General features: G+C 40.7%; 1 protein-coding gene across 1 annotated transcript in view; it reads right to left on the reverse strand.

Moving 5' to 3' along the window:
* Positions 1–11,041: 11,041 nt before the first annotated feature.
* UGT8 (UDP glycosyltransferase 8) overlaps positions 11,042–23,767 on the reverse strand; it is a 43,099-nt gene continuing 30,373 nt past the window's right edge. The window contains exons 3-6 of the mRNA XM_082759630.1: positions 18,887–19,029; positions 16,657–16,733; positions 14,921–15,140; positions 11,042–13,314 (exon numbers count right to left, since the gene is read on the reverse strand). Coding sequence (XP_082615756.1) covers positions 12,951–13,314; positions 14,921–15,140; positions 16,657–16,733; positions 18,887–19,029 — 804 coding nt within the window. The 3' untranslated portion in view covers positions 11,042–12,950. The remainder of the gene's footprint in view (positions 13,315–14,920; positions 15,141–16,656; positions 16,734–18,886; positions 19,030–23,767) is intronic.

A 23,767-nucleotide genomic window follows, 5' to 3' on the forward strand; every position in this document is an offset into this window, starting at 1 on the left:
ATCCTGAGATAGCTTGGCCAGAGAAGGGTCACAGCGTGTGCTTTTTTGGGAAGACAGCTATGTGAAGAAGAGCTGGAAGGACATCACAGAAGCAAGAGGCAGACAGTAGAAGGCACTCACTGCCATGGTGGGACAGCCCTAAACCTGAACTACCGTTAGCCTTCACAGACCTCACAGCATAAAATGGGAGAGGGGGAGGAAAGAAAGGAGAAGGAAAAGGTCACATGCTTGCTCTTCCCCCTGAGAGTTATCTCTGTTCTCTTACAGCAACAGCAGCATTGCACTTATACCAAGGTGTGCCTACGGCTGGACGTACGTTGGCTTATATTACACAACTGAAAATGTCAAAATTACCCACCAGCTTAGCCCTTTCCTCCCACACCCAGCAGAGCAGGACTGCCCAGAAGCTGTCCTTGTGAAAAGACCTGGTGAAGAAGTTTGGGTACATGCCCAAAGGAGACAGGTTTCTCTCCAAAAGGTACAGCAGTAATTTTGTCTTTCACCCCTGAGGGGACATGCCTGCTAGGGAGCATCAGCTGCCCCGCAACACTATTCCTCTGTCCCAGCTATGAAGTCCCTTCAAAATACTTTCCAGGACAGCAGGTTGTATAGGCTGTGTTCACCCAAGAAAGTGTCCTGATGGGCAAAGGTGGAGATGGTGAACTATAGCCAGGATCCAGGTGGATCATGCTTTCTCCTCGATTAACACTCTTGGGTCCATCTCCTACATGAGCTCCCTGGTCTCCAGGCTGATGAAGGTGCAGTGTTTCTACAGAGGTGCTGCTGGCCAAGACCAGTGCTGTGCAATTAGAGTGTTTCCCTGCAGCTGGTTTCCAGCAGCTACAGCTGATGTTACCAACACAGGAACAGCCCTGGGTTGCCTGCTCTTCCTCTTTTGCTCATTAAAAAAGAAAAAAAAGAAGCCATGGGGACATGGGGAAGGTTGATCAACAGATCAACATTTTGAGAAAAACAAGTGCTCACTTGACCTACTCACTCACAAGACATTGACATCTGGCCACCCTGACCTGTCTGGGCACTATGATGAAAGGAAAGCAGCACCAGTCATAGCTAAGCAGCTGCTCCTTGCCCTGAAGTTGCCCAGAGGTCACCAGTGGGCTGGCTGGCTGCTCTGCCAGAATATGCCCACAAGAGGAGACAACATTGCCCTGACTCCTTTGCTGTGATCTGAGAAGATACCCGCTGGAGACCAGCAGCTGTTGGTGGGACCTGCCTGTGGCCCTTCCCCACCCAAAACAACCTGGCAGACAGCAGAGGAAGAAGAGACTTGGCCTCTCCCATGGACCTGCTCCCAGACCATCCCAGGGGTACCCGTCAGCACCTGCCATCACCCACAGCAAGAAACGTAACTCTTCTGGCATCAGTCCCTGTCCATCACAGATCAACTGCTCCATATCAACCGCAATAACATGCAGAATAGCTGCCTCCATCCCACCACCCAAGAAATGAAAAGATGGATCCCAACCCCAACTTTCCCTTCTTTAGGACCTTTTCCTTTGCAAGTGAAATCTCAAGAGACTCTGCAAAACCATTATTTTATCTCCTTTTTTTTTTTTTTATCACGTTACTAATAGTTAAGCAACCTTCCCAGCACTTGGCAAGCCTGGCAGACCCCCATTCCCCCTTGCACCTTCCCCCTTGCCTCCCCAGCTGTTGCAAGTGAATGGATACAACAAGCCTCAGCTGAAGGTCTGGGAGAACCTCTTCTCAAACCAGCTGAGCACGGTGCTTTGCCTCTCCTGTGAAACTCCTGTCTGGCCTGTCTCTGTGTCTTCAGGTACATAAACTGTTTAACAGAGACTCTCCAAATGTTCTCAGGACCCTGAAAGCCAAGAATGTGAGGACTGTGTAATTATGAATGAAGCTGGTGGCAAAGAAGTTGGTCACAGGACTGGGAATAAACTGCAGAAATACAGGGAGCAGGTATCCATATGCCTAAGGAAGCTAGATATAAGGCAGGAGGGGCAACATTTTTGACTCCTGAAACCTTTTAATTCTTTTGCTGGAATTGTTCCTATATCTTCTCCAGGTAAAGGCAAGCCTCACCTCTTTAAAAGATCCTGACTGATCATTGAGGACAACTTGTTTATTACTTAAAGAGAGAGTTGTCTTATAATATTACTTCAGCCTCCTTAACTAAAAGCTTTTCTTATTCATGAACTTAAAAACATCTTACAGCAATCCCATGAGTGATCCTGTGGAAAGGCTAAAATGATTTCTGTAAGAAAATAATGCAGTTAGTGGGTATTAAGGGAAGAGCACCTCGAGCCAACAACAGGAAACAAAGGAGAAAAAAAAAAAAAGGAAGCTGACGAGTCTTTCAGGAACCTAAGTGCCATGCACAGGTGTGGAGTCATTTGCCTTTTTGGCAAAAGCATCATCATATGGTCCTTCATTACATGCCATACCTTACACATTGCATTCTTCACTGCTCCATCTGTTATACTAATACAAATTTTGTAAGACTGCTTTGAAAAAGGAAACAAACAGGGAAATGACCTAGGTTTTGTTTCTGCAGGGTTATTTTTAACCTGAATCTTTTCACCAGTTTTGCTTATGGTGCAGCTCCACCAAAAATAAATAAATAAATAAAAGAGAGACAGCATGCTGCAGTTCATGGCTGGTGGCAAGGATTCCTTAAAAAAGAACATAAAAAGCTCTTGCACCTAAGTGATGTGCTCCAGGAAACAAAAAATTGCTGCCTTTGCTGTTGCCTGTGATCAATCACATTACAAATTCTGTATGATTTTGTATTTAAAAGAAAAATCTATATATCAGCTGTCTTTTTTCCAGTAAAGTAATGCAAGAATTTTAATGCATGTCTTCTCCGACAATAGACAGACTTGTTATCTTCAGTGTCACCAAAAGACCCAACATCATGCCTTCTGTATCATCAGACAGAAGCTACAGAGCTAAAAGCAGCAGAAAGTAAGGGCAAAATAAACTTTTCTTCCACCAGGACACTTACAGGCTAGGCTCATAGCATTGAAAGGCATTATCTGCAGTGAAACTAAACAACCAAACTTACAGTCTTAAGATCTGAGCTTGAAAACCTTCCCCAGAGCAACAGCCCCCCTTGACTGGAAAGCCAACCAAGCCCAGAAAAGATGCAAGCAGTATGTAGGACCTACGTAAGCTTTCTGTACGCGCAGAGTTAGGATGGGGCTGCTGGGACAGCTTCTGGCATAGTTACTTCGCCACCAGGAGTGTTACCCAGGAAAACAGTGCCAGGAGGACTGCGAAATGCCAAGAGGCCTTGGTAAAGTGGTAGATCAATGCTTAATGTACACGAAAATTATACACACAAAAAAATCTAGTTAGAAAAATTGTTGCAGCATAAAGGGAAGATACAGAAGCATGTAGAAAGGCATAAAGGCAACATCGAGACTAGAAAAACAGGGCATGTCAGAGAAGAACCTCATAAATACAGGCAAGTACTTTAATTCCTTGTAGAGCTCCGTGTTTTCTATGCATTTGTTTTCTTTATAAAGAGTTTTCTCGGTGGGCATCTGCTGGAGTTCAAAATTTTCTTGCTCTAAATCTCACAGGAGTCAAAGAAGAGAATTTATTCAAAGCCTGTATCTGAGATTATCACATATCTGATATTTAGCTTCAAGAAGTAAACAAGTTGTTTGTGTTTTGAATGAGGAAAACATTTTCTTCCTATGAAGCTCTCAGGGGAATTCAGTAAATCTTTGCACAATGAATTTTGAAAATGTCCATAGAAGTTTTAGTCGTCCTATGAGAAATACAGATAACAGAGGGAAAAACAAACAAACAAACAAACAAACAAAAAAAAACCTCTATAAAAGTATCTGAGTATCTAAAGTGGAGATCTATCACCTCTTTCCTCACTTTATGATGGCTTAATATTTAGCCCAAACTTGCCAAACCAAGTCAGACTAATGATCTTTAAAGCCCGATGCACCATCACTGCAGATCCAGCCTGTAACTTGGACTTCAAAGACCAAAGCTAGTGATTTGTCTTCTAAGTAAGCGATATCTGAGCCACCAGGGAAAAGGATGAAGCTTTGTAAGAACAAAGGGGAAAGTTGCTTCCCAATTTTACCTAGCTATTGCTTATGTCTTGAACAGAGAGGGACATCTACCACCTTTTAACCTAAGCAAGAATCTGTGTTATTACCGGACAAGTTGCCTACAACACTGATGGCTCTTGCTAAAGCTGTGTTAAAAGGCAACATGGCAGTAGCTCAAATTAATTGCATATTATGCAATGCAGCATTTTAATTTCTTGAATCATTTTTAAATGTGCGGCTCTTAAATTTTACTCAGTTCTTTGCCATTGGGAAAGGTACACAGGTGAGTTCAATTTTGCCTTCCTGTACCATTATTTTAATACCTCAGGTTTATAACATCACGGTTTTGTTGAGGCAGTGGTTACTGCAGCTTCATGCTGGTGCAATACAGATCAGGTACTAAGCTTTTTTTCTACCTTTTATTTTTCCTCAGGCTGAATGATTTCCATTCCTCTCATTATTTGTTCACTCCCTGAACTGTCTTTTGTCCATTTTATCTGTTTAAGATGGCCTAAAACCAAGGGCTCAGAGAAACTTATCATTGGTTTACCTGTGTTTGTTTACCCCTGAGCACAAGGCTGATACATACATTAAGATGTATGAGTGCTGAAGCTTGTTTTATTTGTTGCTTGTGGCTTATTTCGAACTAGCCCCTGGTTCAAGGCTTCCTTTCTCATAGTTCACCTTTGTGCCCAAATTACTAAGCTGGATCAGCAGTTCCTATATGACCTTTGCCATGTCTAGTTTTGAACAATTGATGCAATTGTGCGTTTTCTTGTAACGCCAGTACAGATAAAGACATAAAACACTGCTTATATCTCTCCCAGGTTAATTATTACACTACACAGCCCAATCAGAGCAACACCGTGCAAGAAAAAGTGAGATAAGGAATCCTCCCTGATTTCTAAAGAACCGACACTTCATACCCACACCTGCTTTCCTAATCTCAGCTTCGCCCCTCTGCTTTCCATGGTGAAACATTTCTCAAAAAGGAGGAAAATAGCTGTACATACCTATTTCGCTACATTATCTCACAGTCTGCCCAAGTAATTTCCCAGTTTTATAAGAGGTGGTAAGATTATTATTATTTTTTGGAACAGAGAATAGAAACATAGATATTAAGATTTTGAGCATTAGCTTGTCCTAGATGATGCTTAAACTTGCAGGAACATAGTAAAATATTTATTTCCATGGAACCCAGACAATGAATTATCTAAACTTTTGATAAAATCTGGTTTTGTCACGCAGTATGCAATTACCTGTCACAAGCAAAATGAGACAAATTGTTTTCACTGCCTCCGAGAAGAAGCACACCAGAGTAGCTCCCTCTCCATCCCTGTGTCATTGCTGTTGGCAGGGAGGGCTCACCCGAGGCCAAGGAGCGCAGCCCTTCCACAGCTGCCAGGAAAGCAGCAGGACACCGAGTAGCTCAGAGCTTCCCAGCTCCAGCCCGACATCACCTCCCAGCTCCTCCCTGTGAGGAACATCAGTCCTCTGGGAGGTGGGGATGCAGGGTCAGGCCCTGCAGGGCTGTGTCAGACACGGCCTGGGAGGAATGACTTTGCCACTTGGGCTCTCCACATCGATTTGCTCTCAGGACTTCTACAAGTCAGCTGTGTCAGTGCTGATATCACCCCTTCCGAACCAGGCTGCATTTTCAGGCTGCCACCATTTTAACCCCAAGGAGCCTGCTTCCCCCTCCAGCCCACCCCCAACTCACTGGACCCGAGGCTGTGAACCTGCTCAGCAAATTACCAACAGCCCTTGGGAAACACGCACCTCAAAAAAAGAACTGAGTCTGATCATAATGAGAATATGTATTCATATCTTCAACTGACAGAAGCCCTTGAACTTCCAGGCAAGGTTAAAAACGAGCAAAAACAAATCATTTGGATTTCTTAACTAGAGGCCTTCTCCTTTCCTCCAGCTCTGTCTCTGCTTGCTAGAGGATGGATTTATGGCTTGGAGTTGTACTAAACTGAGCACTCTGAAATAGACAACCATATCAAACAGGGATTTTCAGTGCAGGGTCACAAAACACAGCAAAATATACAACTAAAGTATGTGTGGTGTTCCTCTAGCTATGAAGACAGGAGCAAAGGAAAGCACTCCTGTGTCAGAGGATCTTTTCTCCCCATTTGCAACAAGTTGAACTGGAGAGTGATATCTGGCTGGAATAAAAGTGTCTGTGTGGCAATTTTTTTTTTTAAACCATCTTAATTTATACTGAATTTTGATTACATTTTCTGTCTCATGCATGAAATAAAACGGAAGAAGAAAGGTGGCAGAAATTCTGCATCTCCAGAAAGCTGGCAGTACTGCAACTACTGTGTAGTAGTACTGTGTAGTTGGGACATTCCCTTTGGAATGGTTTGCTTCTCTAGTAGGTACCTTGACATCTAAAATTGTTCCAGTAACATTCCAGTAAAACTATAAAGAGCGACACAATCAAGCCAGATGCCCTACGGTTCTAACTAAAAATAAAAAATTAAAAAAAAAAAAATCAAACTAAAACAAACAAACAAAAAAAAACCACCAAAAAAAAAAAAAAAAGCAACACTGCTATAGACCAACATCCAAAATTATTTCTTTTTCCCTATCAAGCAGTGTTATCAAGGAAAGGTCTCCAAATCTGCTCTAGAGCCATGCCCCATAGAAGGCAAAGTTTTGAAAGAACTTTTTTTTAGCTGTTTCTGGCATATGGTGAGATGGAAAACAAGATGGAGACCCTGGAAACAAGGTCTGCCCTTTGGACTGCTGATTGTTGGCCGTATCTCCTGTGAAAATAAGAGAGACCTGAGGCAAGAGCAAAAGGCTAGGAACCAAATTTGAGGTACCTCGCAAAAATGAAAGTGGAAGTTAATTCACAGACTTAATAGATGGCAGGACAGAATCAGATAAATCATACAGGGAGATGAAGACACCACATGAATGCTCGTTATAATGAGTTAACAATGACATCAAACTGTTACAGAAAAGAGGGCTCTCAGCACTTGGGCATCAGTGTGAAAATCATCAAATTTAAAGATACCAGTGCACAGGACAACTGACTGCCAAAAATGTGCAAGCTCATTTGCAAGAAGTAACAACGCTAACACTAACTCTTACCTGCTTCTAGTTCTTGCGCCTGAACATACAATTATGTCATTAGCAACATATAATCATAGTGACATTTAATATAAAAGAATTTTTAAGAGAACACTTTTAAACTCATTGAAAGTCGCTGTCTGTGGTTCAAACAGCAATTTGACAAACTTTATCCTTCAATCCAAATTTCCCCAAATCATGCTGAAATGTATGGTGCTGTTCTTCTAACAAGCAATTCCTGAATTGCCTCACGATGGTATTGCAAGAAAGCTCAGAAGGGAGGTTTTGGTATTCCTCACCTCTCAGTTTTTTGGGTTTTATTTGATATCTAGATAATATAAGCCAAAGGCATCCTCTTTGCCATAAGGAGCACACAAAGATACGAGTAACTTCCAGCAAATACATTCCTAGTTTTCCTTAACCACTGCTCAAACTTCCAGCCCTCAATGAATGTGAAATACCATCTTTTCTAAAAACGTTTGTTTCATTACACAGTAACTAAAATCTGTTGAGGTATTTTTGAAACAGCAAAGATCCCATGGCTTGCTGCAGCTGAGCAAACCAAACTACCAGGACAACTGTGAGAAGTTCCCATGACAGCGTTCCCACATCGCCCAATTGAGGAATTTAGAAAAATATTGTTACCAGCAGCTGGCTTCAAGGACAAGGTCTATGTGACTGCTAATCACAAGGGGGTTGTTTTCTTGCAGGTGGGGTTGTTTTCTTGTAGTTGTTTGTCTGAGTGTTTTTGACCAATAATCTTGTGTGAGACACTATCCGCCCCTGTTAAGTTCACTATAAAAGCTAGGCTATTCGGGCAATAATATGGAGCATGATCTTACCATGTCTGTCATGTTTTCGGCCGTTCTTCCTGCGAAAAAAATCATCCAAAGATGCATGCCAGAAACCTATTTTTGTTACTTTACAATGATGTAAGTCAAATTCAGCAGCTTTGTTTAAAACAGGCAAAAAAAAACTAGAGGGATCAGTTTCACGTAATGAAATGTGTAGTTTTCATTAGGATAAACTAACCCTCAACTCATCTCTGGTATTTGCCACAGTGATCAAGGACTGAAGGCTATCTCAGAAGATTGTTTTTTGGTTGTCTATATAAAGACTGTTTTCTCTGTTTAGTGCATAACAAACAACATTGATCAAAGAGGCAAGTAAACCCTCACATTTAGTATCATGATTTGGTATGCTGCCTGGAGCCACATATGTATTTTTACCGTGCCTTGGTGCCTTTTTAACATTCCCTAAACACTGACTTATTTAGATTCTGGCTGAGAGCTGATACCAATCTCTCTTGGATTTTTTAGTCCTGAAAAACAAAAACATTTGCTTATTATGGCAAAGAGGGTTTTTTTGTTTGTTTGTTTGTTTTTTTCCCCCCATTTGCCCACAATACAGATTTGGAATATATACCAAAAATACAGGTGGGTTTGGGGCTGTTTTTTGATTGGGGCAGTAGATATGTGTAGCACGTACAGCTTTCCTCAGGTGACTACATGCTGGCATTGACAATATCAAACTCCTCTTCACACAGGAATGTGCTGGAATACAATTTCTATATTTCATGAGTAAAATAATTATCCCAATGAAAGGAAGGAGTTAGGGTCTTCCTGATTATAGCCAAGTCTCTCCTACCACTGCTGCTGGAGTAAATAATATATTATTTGAGTATTTTACAGCTCTGTAATGAAATAATTCACAGAGAACAAACATGACATTTCTCTGAGGAAGATCGCTCCTACCCCCTTCTTCTCCTCAGACAACCTTCATCTCCATCCTTCCATCCTATTTGTGAATTATAAAAAATTGAGCAGCATTTTTCAAGAAGCAAGTGCAATAGGGCTGTAGCTCTCACCTTTGTTCTGTGAAATGCATATACCTTAACTACCCTGAGCAGTGATTAAAGAGCAGTGATGTGACTCCAGAGACTCTTGTCCCATATTTCCATAACAATCTTCTCCTGAAAGGTGCTGCCTTCGTTCTTAGAAATAGGAGAACATTTCCACTCCAGGGAATCCCAAAATATTTGGAAGCGCTACTACCACTCCATTTATCTTGTTTTTGTTTTTTTTTTTTGATTGCAAGTATGCAGACCTTGTATCCCAATGCACAGAGTATTTCTTGTACAGAACTGGATTTGCTGTGTCCATCAGCTTTGTCTTTGACCCCTCCCCTTTCCTTCCCCTCCCCCCACGCCCCCACCAAAAAAAAAAAAAATTCAAACAAGTAACGTGATCTCACTGAAGGAAAAATTACAGTAACATTATGTTGAAATTTGCCCTGTGAACGACAGAACAATCATAACTCTTGTATTTACTGGCCACTAGCCATCTCTAGCATTGTGCAGCAAGATGAGTCATTTATCAAGACACCAAAAACACCTGAAATTTACTGAACATGTTCATGTCTTCCAAAAGCCACCAGAGCTTTTGGATAATATTGGATAATTTTATAATTATTAATTTAATAATTTTGGATAATATTTGATAATAATCAATTTTTCTAATACTTGATAATAATCAAACACCTCTCTTCTGTTCCTTACCAATGCAGCTGGGCACATGTGAGTGGGTTTATTTATGTATGAAATTTAATACAGGTACCCGCACAAATTAACAGGAATAATTTAGCACCCTGGAAATAACAGGGTTATAATTTTGCTTAAATGTGTGTATGTACATGTATGCACATAGAATAAAACCAGAAAGCAATCAGCTGCATGAGAAGTAGTATCTTTCAATAACATCAAAAAGATTAACACAGAATAGTATTAGAAACTTGGTCTTGCAAGTGCTCTGGAGAGTAAGAAATAAATGGTGGCACATTTATTGATTTTCCTTAAACTCTGAATACATAACCATCTCTAGAACCTATTTCTGTAGGTGATAATTAAACTGTCCTGCTTTTATGGCTTCTTTATTCTTTAATAGTTGAGCTATCCAAAGGAAATAAGAAAGAATATCAAAGCCTATGGTGAGTGCCCAAGTCTCAAGCACCTCTGAAGACCTTTATGGAAGTGCCCCGCATCTGCTACACCAGTTGTTGTGGCTACTTCTTGGCTGCCGATTTTTTACATTGAGTATTTTTTTTTAATTTTTTAATTGTTCCAATTACCTTACCCCACAGATACGAAGCACCTGTTTGGGAGAGCAGTTAAACCCACTGACAAAGCTGCATGAGGGCTATACATTACACAGCTCCGCTGTGCTGTTGGCAAACCTGCCCCAGGAACAGCTCAAAACCAACTTATTTTGCACCAGTTTTACTCTCCTGTCAGACATGTCTTGTGGCAGTGTTCCTCCCAAACCATTGCCATTAACCATTTATTTCTTCTAATACATATTCTTGTATTACTGCAGGGGTGAAGTGAAAAATAGCTACAGCGTCAGATCATACTCTGACTTACGAGAAAGGAAATTTGAACAAAACAGGTGTTTTTATAGTTCAGGTTGATCAGACTAATAAAATTGATAAGACTAATATTGTGCTAATTTCCTCTTCATGCAACTGAACTGAAATTGTTTCTGAATAGTCTCTATAAACACATCTCATCTATCACTGTTTTTGGTAATGCTTTCTAAGAAAAAAATATAACATGTACAGAAAAATAACAAACATTCACAAACTAAAACATTTAAACTGACCTAAAAAAGTCTGATTAAGCATTCAGTCTTTCAAGTGATTCAACAATCCTGTAGGAAATAGATCTATGTTCACAAAATATAATGTTTTGTTTCAAAGACATGTCATGCATCACTGCATATACTGAAAACATGAAATTTGTGCATCTTAATAGCCAGTCACATACACACACACACTTGGGGTACTTCAAAATAAACAGCACTCATTTGAATAAAAAATACACTTCCAACAACAGATTTTCTCTATTAAATCCATGTTTATTGCTTAAGTTTTATCACAGTGGAGATTAAATTACGCTTAATCATCCGGTCAGTGCTTTTGTACCTTCTTCAATACCAAAAAAACATTTAAACCAAGTCATTCATACACTCGAAGTCTTATTACCATCCCACCATTCATCGCCTCTGTGTGCTCCTTTAGTTGCCACAAACTGTAAGATTGTAAAAAGGTATAGCTAATAGACCTATTTGTAACACCATTTTCTTCAAGTATTCAGAAAGCAGTACATGTAGCCGTACTGCATATTAGAAACATATCCGTACGGTTATTTATTGCTATAGGACAGAGGCTCCTGATGGAATGGTAGTGAAATATTGCATCACCGTGTATGAAGATGATCTCAGCGCTCTGTTAGCATCACAACTTTTCCCATGTTAGTGAACAACACTAAGTAAAATGGGTTTCCTTCCTTCCTCTTCCAGGCATGGGATTTCAAACTACAAATAAATAAAGCATACACTCACAACGTGTGTAGTGCAAATTCCAAGTAAACAGAATGACATGGAAATAAACGCATAGTTGCCAGCTCTGGTTCGGCAGGGCCGCGATCATTTATTTTTTATCTTTTTTTGTTTGTTTGTTTAACGCCCAGCCTCCCCGCCCTCGGTTCGCACCGCACCGCCGCAGGAGTCCCGTGTCAGCTAGAATGATTGAAAGAGATTGTTGCAGAAGGGGCCAGCCGGAGCAGGGGGTGGCAGAGACGGCCACCACAGCCCCTGCGCTCACTGGGCTGGGCTTGGCCTTGCGCCTCCCGCCCGGCCTCGTGCCCCGCAGTCGCAGAAGTGACATTGGCAACTATGGGAAACATGGATTGCGCGGCCCAGACCAAGAGAAGGTAATAGTTTTCCAGATACAACCGTTCGAAGAGAACATCTACAACATTGTGATTTAGAAAAAAACGTAATAGTAATGAGAATTAATAGGAAAGACATTCAAACTTGTAGTGTTTTCCTGTTCGCTTGTTTGTTTCCTAAACCTCACACGGTGGTTTGATTCTGCACTGCTCTGGGCCATTATGAAACATTCTGCATTAAGCACAGGGTAGATTTTTTTTTTGGTTTCATTTTTCTTAATTATGCATATCTACTTCCCACACAGCCATATTTTAAACTGAAATAAAACTCCCTAATATTTTCATGGCATAAATTACATATGCAGAGAAAGGCAACAAATACAGTTTTGTATAAATTAAGAATTAAGACCTATTGTAGGCTTGCTCAGTACCCTTCTCTCTGAAGTACTGGTAGTGAGCAGGAGAGTCATGCAGCTTATCAGAAAAGATAGTACACATCTTTACCATTTTTCTTCAGTGCTCATTTTAAGATTATTTTTTTTTTAATATCTGTGTTCTCATTCTGCAACTTACTATTTCTTGCAAAAGCATTGGGATTTTTTTTAAAACAGCTTTCTTATACACACTGAGCCTTCAACAAATGAAACACAGCTAGCACTAAGTTCTCTCAGCTAAAAGATGGATATATTAAAATAAAAAAATAGAAGGATAAAACTCTGCAAATAAAAAGAAACCTTTCCTCATTTGGGACACATTTAGCTTTTAAAAACTGAAAATTCATAAATACGATCATCATATAACTTTAGAGAATTAAGGCTTCTAAAAACTTCAGTGCCAAAATAACCTCTCTGCATCAGTATTAAGAATAAAGTATCTTCTATTTTCGGTTGTGCTTGCTTTTCTTTCATTTTTAAAAAAAGACTTTCCTTAGTTCCATAGAATTTTGTCACGTAATATTACATACTGTAGGGGAGTGTTAGAACTGCTTATTGACATTTTAAGTAGTTGTTAGACTAAGTTACAGCGATAAAATTTGATTACTGATCTGATTCATTACTATTTTACATGGGGTGGTTGGCTCATTTCACCTTTTTTTCATGTTTCATGTGGCCATTTCTTCTATACTTGCCATTTGGTATCCCGTTCTGGTAATGTCCATTAATAGTGCTATGTTCATCATTTGACCAAAAATGTTTGCTTTTTTTGCGGATAAATTTTGTTAGCCTGGCCAGAACATAATAAAATAAGGCAGCACCCACTATAACAACAAAGGCAATATCCAGTAAGAAATACTGATAGAAAGAGATGCTGTAAACAGCGGCACGTAGATGTTGCGCTCCGTTGTGACGGAGGATATAGTTAATCCAGTACACAGTCCGGTTAACGGGATGACCGGGTTGGTCTTTGTGAATTTCAGACAGCCTCTGGGCCCGTTGCCTGTAGCTGTGTGAAAGAAACAAAGAAAATGGGACAAGGTAAAAAGCACAGCCAGCACTCTGAGCAATGCAAGCCTGTAAACACGTAAATATACTCTAGAGGCCAGAGTACGTCATTTACTGCAGAACTCTCACAACAACCCACATTCAGAGGAACATACACAAGGGATGACCTCTCTGCATCAGTCTTTACAGCTCATTGACAAAGAATTACTACAAATACAGACCCATGGATGAGCCAGGTTGAAATCCACCCTTCAGCAACAGGCCTGTAGCAGTGATGAAGAACCGAACTGACCTGCTGACAGATGGGAATCCTATCTGATCTCAGATGAACATATTTGCCCTTCCCACTCAAAGTGGCAACATACCCTAACACGCTGCTCCCTCACGCTATTGTGCAACTGTATTAATAGGGAAACAGAACAAAGTGAGAATCTTGGCTTGGGTCTAGAATTCCTCTTAGGTCTTAAGTTCAGCCTAAAACTGATTTTTCATGATGAGCTGCCCCTGGAAGCTGATCACATCAAATTCCTTCCCTTCCCTCTGCTGCAGGGTCGACGGGTTATTTGTGCAGGACTTACCTTTATACTAGGGATAATTATACAAGAAAAAGCCGAAGCAACTGATGCTACCAAGATGACTTCAGCAACTCTCCCCTTCACTGAGATTCTGCTGCTAACGAGCTCGTTTTGTACAGATTTCTCCTTTTCCATGGCAAGTGCTGCTTAAAAACTTTGCTCCCATGAGAGCAAGAAACATTGTCTTCACTATACTCTAAAATGTCTATTAATTTAATACAAGAAGCAACCAGCTAAAACATCACTTTTTTTAATCCAGAGATAGACTGTAAATTGACTGTCCTCATACTTTAATATTACTGAGCAAATTGATTTGATGGGATTAAAAATAGTTACAAAACCCAGTTCATGAGCTTGTATTTATTCCACCTGAATGACAAAGAGTTACAGAAAGGCTGGCGCCCTCATTCATAATAATTTGTTGCAATGACAGTGTTCTAACAAATGGCCCCCATGACCCCTACACATATATTACTGGCCAGAAGACAAAGAATTTTGGGGTTTGGTTTTGTCTTTTTTTTTTTTTTTTTTTTTTTTTTTAAAGTCATGGGACTTTAGAACAGTCACTTTTTTTTTAGTACCTCCACATTTTCAGCTACAAACCAAACACATGACCTGACAATCATACAGGTATATTTTCCCACAAGCCCCCCTAGGGAGCATAACAGATTTAAATACATTATTGTGGTGTAAATCAAGACACAAAAAGAGGTGTTGGTCTACAACAAGAAGCTAGTCAGGCCAGGTGTGTTTCTATAACCTTGCTGTCCTTCCCATGGCATCTGTCACAATGACAGAAAAGCAAGACAATTGAGTTTTGGTATGCTGATCAGTGAGCTTGGCATCTATACAGGAACACGTTCAGTTGAGTAATCTTGTGAAATGGGGACATCTATCCGAAGACTTGCCCCAGCTGTACACACAATTAGTCCCAACACAAACTTTTCCCCTTGCGTGAAGGCTCTGCATATACATATCTAACCCATAACAGTAACTTATGACAAAAGCAAGAAACAATCACTCGTTCCATACCTGGGATCATTAATAACTTTTACTAGTGCTTCATACAATTCACTCTCAGTGACAGTCTTCCAGTTCAACAATATTCCCATGCCTTTGGCCTGTACTCGGGTCATAGTATCGTAATGGTCTCCAAAAAGGGGAATTCCCACCACCGGGACCCCATGGTACATGGTTTCAAAAATGCTGTTCAAACCGCCATGACTAAGAAAAGCTTTAATGTTAGGGTGACCTGAAAATAGAAGAGGCATGAAGACAAAAAGAAACTTTTACATCTCCTTAAGGTAAAGTTATCGAAGCAAATGGTACAACACATTTATCACTGGGTTCCTATGACTCCAATTCGGGAAGGTAGAATGAATCCAATTTGTTCTGAAGTTCCCCTCCACTTAAACTCTCTCTGCAGAAATTTTGCATGCATTAGATTATTTCCTTATATACAAATCGAGAGGAAATGGCCAAGGCAAAAAAAAAAATATCTCATGTATACAAGTTGTGTGAAATTATTAATGGATTAACTAATACACTGTCTACTCCTGAGTAACTGCAGTTGGTGACTACAACTGTTATTTACCTATTTAGCATTACAAATGAACCAGGGAGAGAGCATTTTTCCTCATTGTTCATATGAAATACAAGCTATTTAATGACGGGACAACTCATGTTGCATTCTCTCTAAAGCTTCACATGCCTTACTTCAGGCTAGCAAGATATGACAACAATGACAGCAATATACTACTGCTAATATACAATGGAAAAATGAGACTGCCTCAGAGCAATTTAGTAACCAAAACAAATCTACCTGGTTTAGAAGTCATTTGCCTAATCACTACATTATGATAAATACTCTGGTTGACATGCACGTACATTGACGCGCACACATTCTTAATGCATTCATCAGCACTCATCGTAGTACAGGAGTTATTTTGCAAACACAAATAGGCATCCCAGAGACAACACTAAGCACTTTGCAGTCCCTGGGATCCAAAATATTCAGCTGCATTTCAACACAGGAAGAAGGGAAAGAAAAAGTAAATACATACACTCTAAGAAACTGTACCAGAAGATGAAAGAACATCAAGCTTTAGCTCTGCATCTGAGAACTCAGTATCTCAGGATAGTTAAACAGAGAGGTTATTATCAGCTTGCAACACATTCCAAATTTCTGTTAAAGATTTAATTGGAGAAATATATATATATATATATATGTATTTCAAATTAATATTAATAATAAACATATAACATTATGTTCAGAGTCTGAAGACTTGTTTTGGTGTGATGGGAACAAATTTTCAATGTCTGGTTTGATGATTCTTCCATGAAGAGACCAATGAAGACCATACCACACTTCTTCATAACCAAGACATCAGTAGTTACAGGCATCAGTTACCTAAAACAGCAGATTCTAGAAAACTCCTACTTATCCTTTAGGATTATTTTTTATTTTTAACTGCACAGACTGCATACAAGATTTTGCATAGCAAATGTCCCTATTATTAAGCTAAATAGGCTTTGGAATAACTATGCTTTTCTACTCAATTGACCAAAGAAAAAAATGGAGGTGATACCAGGTAAAGAGAAGTACCATCAGAAAGATGTTTCATTTCATCATCATGTGTGAATTCTGTATTCTTGCTCTGTGACTTGTATCACAATGACTGCTATTTCAGTAGAATGTTGTTGGCTGTTGGAAGAGCAAACTGAACTTGAGTGAGAATAATCAAAGTATCATTGTTACAGATACTCACCGAGAAGGTCGTTTTGTGGTAACCATTCTATAAGCTTTGTATTGTTGCCTAGATTCCTTGGTTTGTTTCCTGAAAACCTAAAATAAAATCAAATTGAAGCTAAGTTATCAAAACCTCAAAAATTGATAAACTCTAAGCAGAGAATCAAACCAAATGATCCATGAGAGCCGAGCACATTTCTAGTTACACAGAGATACCATTTATTTACCATTAAAAGAAAATAGCCTCAACCAAAATACTATATAATTAATAACTAGAAAATGTTTTTTCATCATTCCATTTCCTTACAGCCTAGTTCAAAATTCAATGTTTTCTATTTACATAATGGCAATGCAGTTATTTCTAAAAATGTATACAACTTACCATGGTGACTGACAGAAGGTTTTATAACCTCTCTGTGGCTCCAAGTTTGTTACTTTACTGAAAACACTGATTAGCACTACATAACTCCACTGAGAACATCCCATCAGCACAAAAATAATAAGCCCTATTATCATTAACACAAGGCACTCCCTTTCAGTTAGCCTGTTCCTTACAGCTTTTAAGAACCGACACCATCTCATTTTAAGAGAAATTAATACTACATGGAAAGGAAAGGGTGACAGCTCAGTTTATGAGGCGAGAAGCTATTGGTAAAAAAGTTGAGATTAGACTGTAAGGTGCATTTCTGTTACTTGCCCACCTGCCTGAAATCTAATGGAAATGTCTTGGTCACCTGAGGTTTTTGGAAGCTTTATGAACAGAATACATCCTCGAACTGATTTATACATCATGTACAGTTTATATGTAAATTAAATATATTTTAAACAAAATAAAGAGGGGGAAATAAGCTAACAGTGACTAGAGAATTTCTTAGTTTGACAGGTCCATCAGAAGACCTAAAAACACTCCTGGTTATTAGACAGCATTAGAACTGTAGCTTCATAGAGAATCACCTACAAATTCCCAATTACTTGAACCATATAGAATATATAAGCTATTTAGAAAGACATGTTAAAAAAAGGCAAATTCCTGACCTTATATAAAAGCAAATAAGCCACATTACTGGTTTTGGTTCTAACTAGTATCACATAAGCAGAAGAACATAAAGAACTGCAAAGATTCCCTTGATTTGGCATCCTGACTTAAGAGTTACAAACAGTACCACCTTTCCTATTCTCAGGAATGCCTAGTACAAAAACCACCTGCTTCCAACACAGATCATAGGTGAACAATCTGAAGAGCAAAAAAAAATCTGAGTAAAATTGGACTAAATTTCATATTTAGGTGTCTAACTGTGGATCTCAAATTCCCATAGATCTGACAGAAAGCCACTCGCTCAGCTCTCCCAAAGGCCATGTCTTGCACCTAGTCCCAGAGACATCTTCCCATCGCCTGAATCATGCTGGAAAGAAAGAGAGTTAAGTTTCTTTATCCAAAAAAGCCCCTTAACAGATAATAGATGATAAAAACAGAAGAAGAAATGGGAGAAGTGGGGGAAAAATGTTGCATAGACTGCTAATACAACTCTGAAAGTTCAGCAAGAACAGCAGTCAAACCATTGACCTGATGAAGTGTTACTTGGAAGCCAATGGCTCACGTGTATCCTCCGAATCACACTCCAGAGAATTACGCATCCAGAGAGTGATGCTGCACATGAAACAAAGCTGGCTAAGGACAGTTGATACTGCATTTTTACAGTAACTTTAAGGAGCTGCTCAAGTTTTTACAGCCAAAAAATCTTACTGATTCTTACTTCTGCACATTTTTCTTCCTCTGATTTCTCACAGAGAAAGCCAAATAAAAGGAGCAATATTGAAAGTCCCTGTTTTCAGAGGATAGGGGGGAAGAAACGAAAGCAGGGGGGAGCAAGCCTTGAATCCTTCCTAAGATTGTATCAGCAGAATGTCATTCTCACTCCCTACAGGGATTTCTTTATCACAAGTGATGAGAGCATGTCACAAATGTTATAACCTCAGAAACTCTTTTTGCTCTCCCTAGTCCTTCCAGGATATGAACTCAGCACAGGCGTATATAACCTATGCCTTATCCTGCCACGAAATCGTTGCTCTTGCTTGTTACCAGGGGAATACAGCATTTCCATATAGACTGTCTTTCAAAAGAGTCAGGTCCTCTGTGCCACCCAGACTGCCTGCATTTCAGATTCTGCCTTAGATGCGACTCTAAAGATGGCACAATAGGAAGTGACTGTGCTTCAAATTACCCCAAATACATCTGTCATCACACTTACCTCCAAATAACTCTCTGAGGCAGTCTTCCCAGTGCAAGTGCTAACTTATTTGCTATGTCTTCTGACAGATATTTCACTCCAGCTCCGAATGAAACGAGGACAAAGCCATTTTCATTAGCACCATTCACCCATGCCTGGAGATCCTGTTAAAGCAAAATTTGCATTGAGCACTGTAGAAGCACAGGCGTTTACCAGCTAAATAAGTAGAAACAGATTAAGTAAGCATTGCTTAGCACAATCATTTGCTGGTCCCTGGTTACTTCATAAGGCAAGTTTCAGAAGTAAAATGCTTTGGAAATTACAAAGTACAATGACTCAGAATACAAGGTATGGGCTATGAACACCAAAATTCTGACAGGTTTGTTTTAGCTTCCGTATTAACAACTAACTTCCTGAGACAATTTCTTTTCAGTTGACACACAAGTAAAAAAAGAAAAAGAAATAACTCTGCATTTTAACACAGCAAAATATAAATAGATCTTGTAGTATCAGCCTGGTTGCAAAACACAGTAAAAACACTAAGTCAGGGACTCAACTGGTTGACCTCTGTCCTTAAAGACAGCGAGAGGTTATTTTTTATTTGACTTATAGAAAAATAATAGAACACAACAGAACCCAGAGCCTTCAAAAGGCACCTGGAGGCATCATGGTGCTCCAGCCCCTGGCCCGAAGAGAGGAAAAGCAAGCAAGAGAGGACTGCAGCAGTGTTGGTGCCAGCCTTCTGGGTGATGGATGGATCCCAGGGAGCGCTGTCACCTCCACCCACACATCAGCTTGGAAGCAAGTTACAACGCCCACCTCCAAGCGACCTTGGTCACCGCAGAAATTACAGGTGAAATTTCCCCTGGGCTTGAAGCAACCAACAAGCCATAAATGTAGCCTGAGCCTCGCTGGCACAAGACACTTCAGGGCTGGTACGCTTACACAAATCCAGCCCAAATCCTGCTGGGCCCGGGGTTTTGCTGCATTGAAACCATGCTGCGCCGGGCCAGGCGCAGGTAATTCACCCGCAGCTACTGCTTCAGGCAAGCACAGTTAAGTTATAAAGGAGACAGCAAAATCTGAACCCTGGGGCTGACTTTGTGGAAGCAGGGTTTATGTAACTGATGAAAATGCAAGACAGCAGATGCGAGTACCTAACACCACCGGGATGGCAGAGCTCTGCAGAGTAAGAGGAAAAACCATCTTAGTGTAGTAGATGGAGCAGAGCTGCAAGCTAAACAAGTCTCCAACACCAGAACAATGTCATTGGGCTTCAGGAAAAAAAAAAAAAAAGGCAAAAAAAGGTCCGGTGTACCCTTGGTTTGTCAAAACCAATTAAATTTCTATTTCTAATACAACTGTTCACAGTGGAAACTAAAAAAAACTATACCACTGACCTACAGACATGTCAGTCTCCAAAGGATATCTTATTTTTCCCAGGATATGGTTTAATCCTAATCCCATCCAAACTAAACATAAGCCTACTCAGCACCAGAAGAGCAATAGGAAATGAGTAAAAGGAAAACTAAGCACTGGGTTCACAATGTGCCAGTAATGGTTCACTCTTGTCCCAGTAATAAACAGTGGGCCAGACAGTAACAGGGCAACGCTGCACTGTCGTACCTCGGTGCATAAACACAAAAACCAGCAGGCACAACAACGAGCTGCACATCAGGCTGGGATTGTGCACTAGCCCAGTTATGCAGTGAAAAAAGGGATTTCCATTTTCTCTTGACTCCGTGCTTCTTCGTTTTATTTCATCCTCTTCCAGTGCCCTTTCTTTTCTATTTTTTTTTCCTTTGTCTGCAGAGGGAGGGGGAAGAAGGGAAAGCAGAGGGAGGGAAGTGTCTGTGACCTGCCTGGAAGCTGAATCATTTATTATTGGCTACACTTCTGGCACAGAAGTTTCCAACCGGGTTTGTGATTTAAAGTTTGTCCTTGAATTTTACTTAAGGACCTAAGGCATGCTCCAAATGTAATTATATTATAGTCGCGTAGCGGTTCAACTACTTACATCTTGAGCTATTTCCTATCTCTTCTTTAAAGCTAAAAAAAAAAATCCACTTTGGGGGCTCCAAGATAAACTTTTCTAAAAAGCAATTGCCTACTATGCTCTAAAAGACCTATCTGTGCCTGTCTGTAATATTTCATCAAGTTATATTCCAGGAGCTGAAGTCACCTATTACGAGGTGGACTTTTTTAGGCTCGCTTGTCTCCCAGCCCCTGCGTACCCTGCACTCCCTTTGCTAGGCACCCTTTGGTAGGCAGGTTGCAATTTATTTCCTAGGAAGTGCTTTCAGTACGACTAATCTTTTGAGGTGGAGCTCCTCGTGGCATTGAAAATATAAGACAAAATACATATCAGATCTGCTGATAAGCTCCCCAGCTACTATCAGCTTAAATTTAAACTAGGTCCTTCCTTTGGAAGACAGCAATGCACACACAAAGCCCGCATAAATTCTCTGTGATGATGCATTGCAAGCCCCCGGGTCTCATAAAGCCCTAAAACCTGGTGTTCCCTGGCACCACAGAAGTGCCCCACAGCATGCCAAAGATAATCTCGGTGTTTCTGAAGGTGTGGAGTTCTGCCTGGGATGGGTGATGAGCCCGCAGGGAGCTGGCAGACGAAGGTTAGCAGAGCAGCACAGGCTGCAGGGTGTGTGAGGAAGAAGTGTGAGGTTTGCTTCAGACAACTGGAAGGAGCCTCTAGAGGTTCCCTGGTCTTCACAGGGGACTTAACACACTGATACCTGCTGAAACCCGGAGGTAACTCCTGCGCCTTGCTGCCAACTTCCTGACAGGCTCAAAAAGCCAGTGAGGGGAGACACTCCATCAGACCTCATCCTTACAGACAAGGAGGAACTGGACAGGAGCGTGAAGGTCAGGGCAGCCTCGGCTGCTGTGACCGTGAGATGGAGTTAGCTGTTCAGGATGCTGAGAGGACAAGGAAGGCAACAATCTCCTGGACCTCAAGAGAGCCAACTTTGGTCTCTTCAGGAAGATGCTTGGGAAAAAAAAAAAAAAAAAAAGTGAGATAAAGCCCTGGAGAGAAGAGGGGTTCAGGAGAACTGGTTGATAGCCAAGCATCACCCCTTCCAAGCTCAAGAGCAGCTGGAAACGTGTTTGCTTTAAGAAGACAAAAACTCAGTACCCAGTGCTACTGCTCAAGTATTTCTCATGCAGCATCAGAAATTCCTATCATTACTTACGCTTGGTCAGACATGGGGTTTCTACTAGGGATCGGCTCGTTCCAGCTCGGATAGGGCTCCCAAGGCTCCTGCTCCTGCCCCTTTGTGCCTAACTGGGAATTGCAGGAGACTTCACAACTCTGTGATCCACTCACAGAATGACAAATTACATGTCGTTACGCATACAGCGAGGACGTTTCCTTGTAATGGCATTTCTAAAACAGCATTTGAAAAGCCCCATGTCTGTAGCACAGCTAATAGAATTACAATTCTCAGTACTTAATAAGTATTGAATAATGTAGGAAGAAAAAAGGACACTTTACGCCATATTGTGGCATTAGAGTCACCCTACAAACAGGCTTTTGCATTTTATTACTGTGCAACATAAAGCTGGTTGCCTTGCTGTTATTATGACTCACTTCACGGCCAAACTTTTGTAACCCTTCCCTTTGAAACACGTCTCTGGTTCAACAGGATGCAATAAATGTATAAACATTACGAAAACAGTCTTTCCACTGAGGAACTTAAAATCTTGACAGGCGAGACAAGAACCTGCCATCAGGCTCCAACAAACAAGTGTTTGCTGTCTTCAGTAAGATTATAGAAATTAACAGGATGAGTTGGCTCGTTTTGTGCGAATTGCAGCTTTTTGAAGGGACAGGTGAGACGGGGTTTGCCGTGCTTTGAGCTGGGCAGGTGCAGACCAACTCGGATCCTCCAGGGGTGTGATGATAAATGCAAGCACAGCTGGCAGGGCACTCCGCTCAGAGGAGTAGCCCACATGGCTAAAGCAGGCTTCCAGACCACAATGCCTGCTCGACCCAAATCAAAAGCACAGGAACTTGAATTCGTCCTCAGGTTTTCCTCTACAACACAGAATTTTACAGGGCAAAACTGCTCTGCGGCACCCTACAAAGGATCCAAAGACTTTCAACTCAGTTCATCGTACTTTGACATCAACTGAAAGGCTCTTCTTTCACTCAGATTTGTTCGAGTTTTCCTTAAGCTTTAATTCATGCTGGTAGCAAGAGGAATTGCTCGTCTGCCTTCTGATACGCAGCTTGGAAAAGCTGCCTCCCCAGAGGGGTGCTGGAAATTAGCGCGGTGCAGGAGCTGCAGAAAATGAACTGCAGACTTGTCAGAACAAGGGTTCTCCTTGCATATATTTGTATAATTTCTGGCAGAGCACAGCATTAATTAAATAGGATCACTAAGCATTGCTAAAACTGCAAGTCAGGATAAAAGGAGGAAATGAAGGATGGGGGAACCGATATCCCCTCCTGGTAAGGCCACCAGAGTTAGTGACCTGAAGGATTCTCTCTCTCTCAGGTTCCTTTAACTTTCTGTAACTATTTCTCCAGACAGTTTTCACTACGGATTTTCTAAGATAAAGTTCTAGCACAACTGAATCCGAGTGAGTGGTATTTGTAGATCGTTGGTTGCAAAACAAATCTGCATGCCCCGCTACGTTAGCTGGGCCATGGTACAAAGGCTCAGTATTTTCTTCCCCCGTTCTTTGTGTGTCCTACAAGGTATGGAAGTGATACAGCAGATAAAAAGCAGATTCTGATCTTGGCACATGGAAGAGGCCACTCTCAGTACTACAGCTACATACTTCACTGGTGCAGATACATTCCTAATATTTACTTTATGAAGCATGCAGCAGGAACTGCAATGAAGGATTAGCAGCCCAAAACTTTTGTTTTTCTCT

The sequence above is a fragment of the Aythya marila genome (assembly GCF_965140915.1).
Source record: "Aythya marila genome assembly, chromosome: 4".
NCBI lineage: Eukaryota > Metazoa > Chordata > Aves > Anseriformes > Anatidae > Aythya > Aythya marila.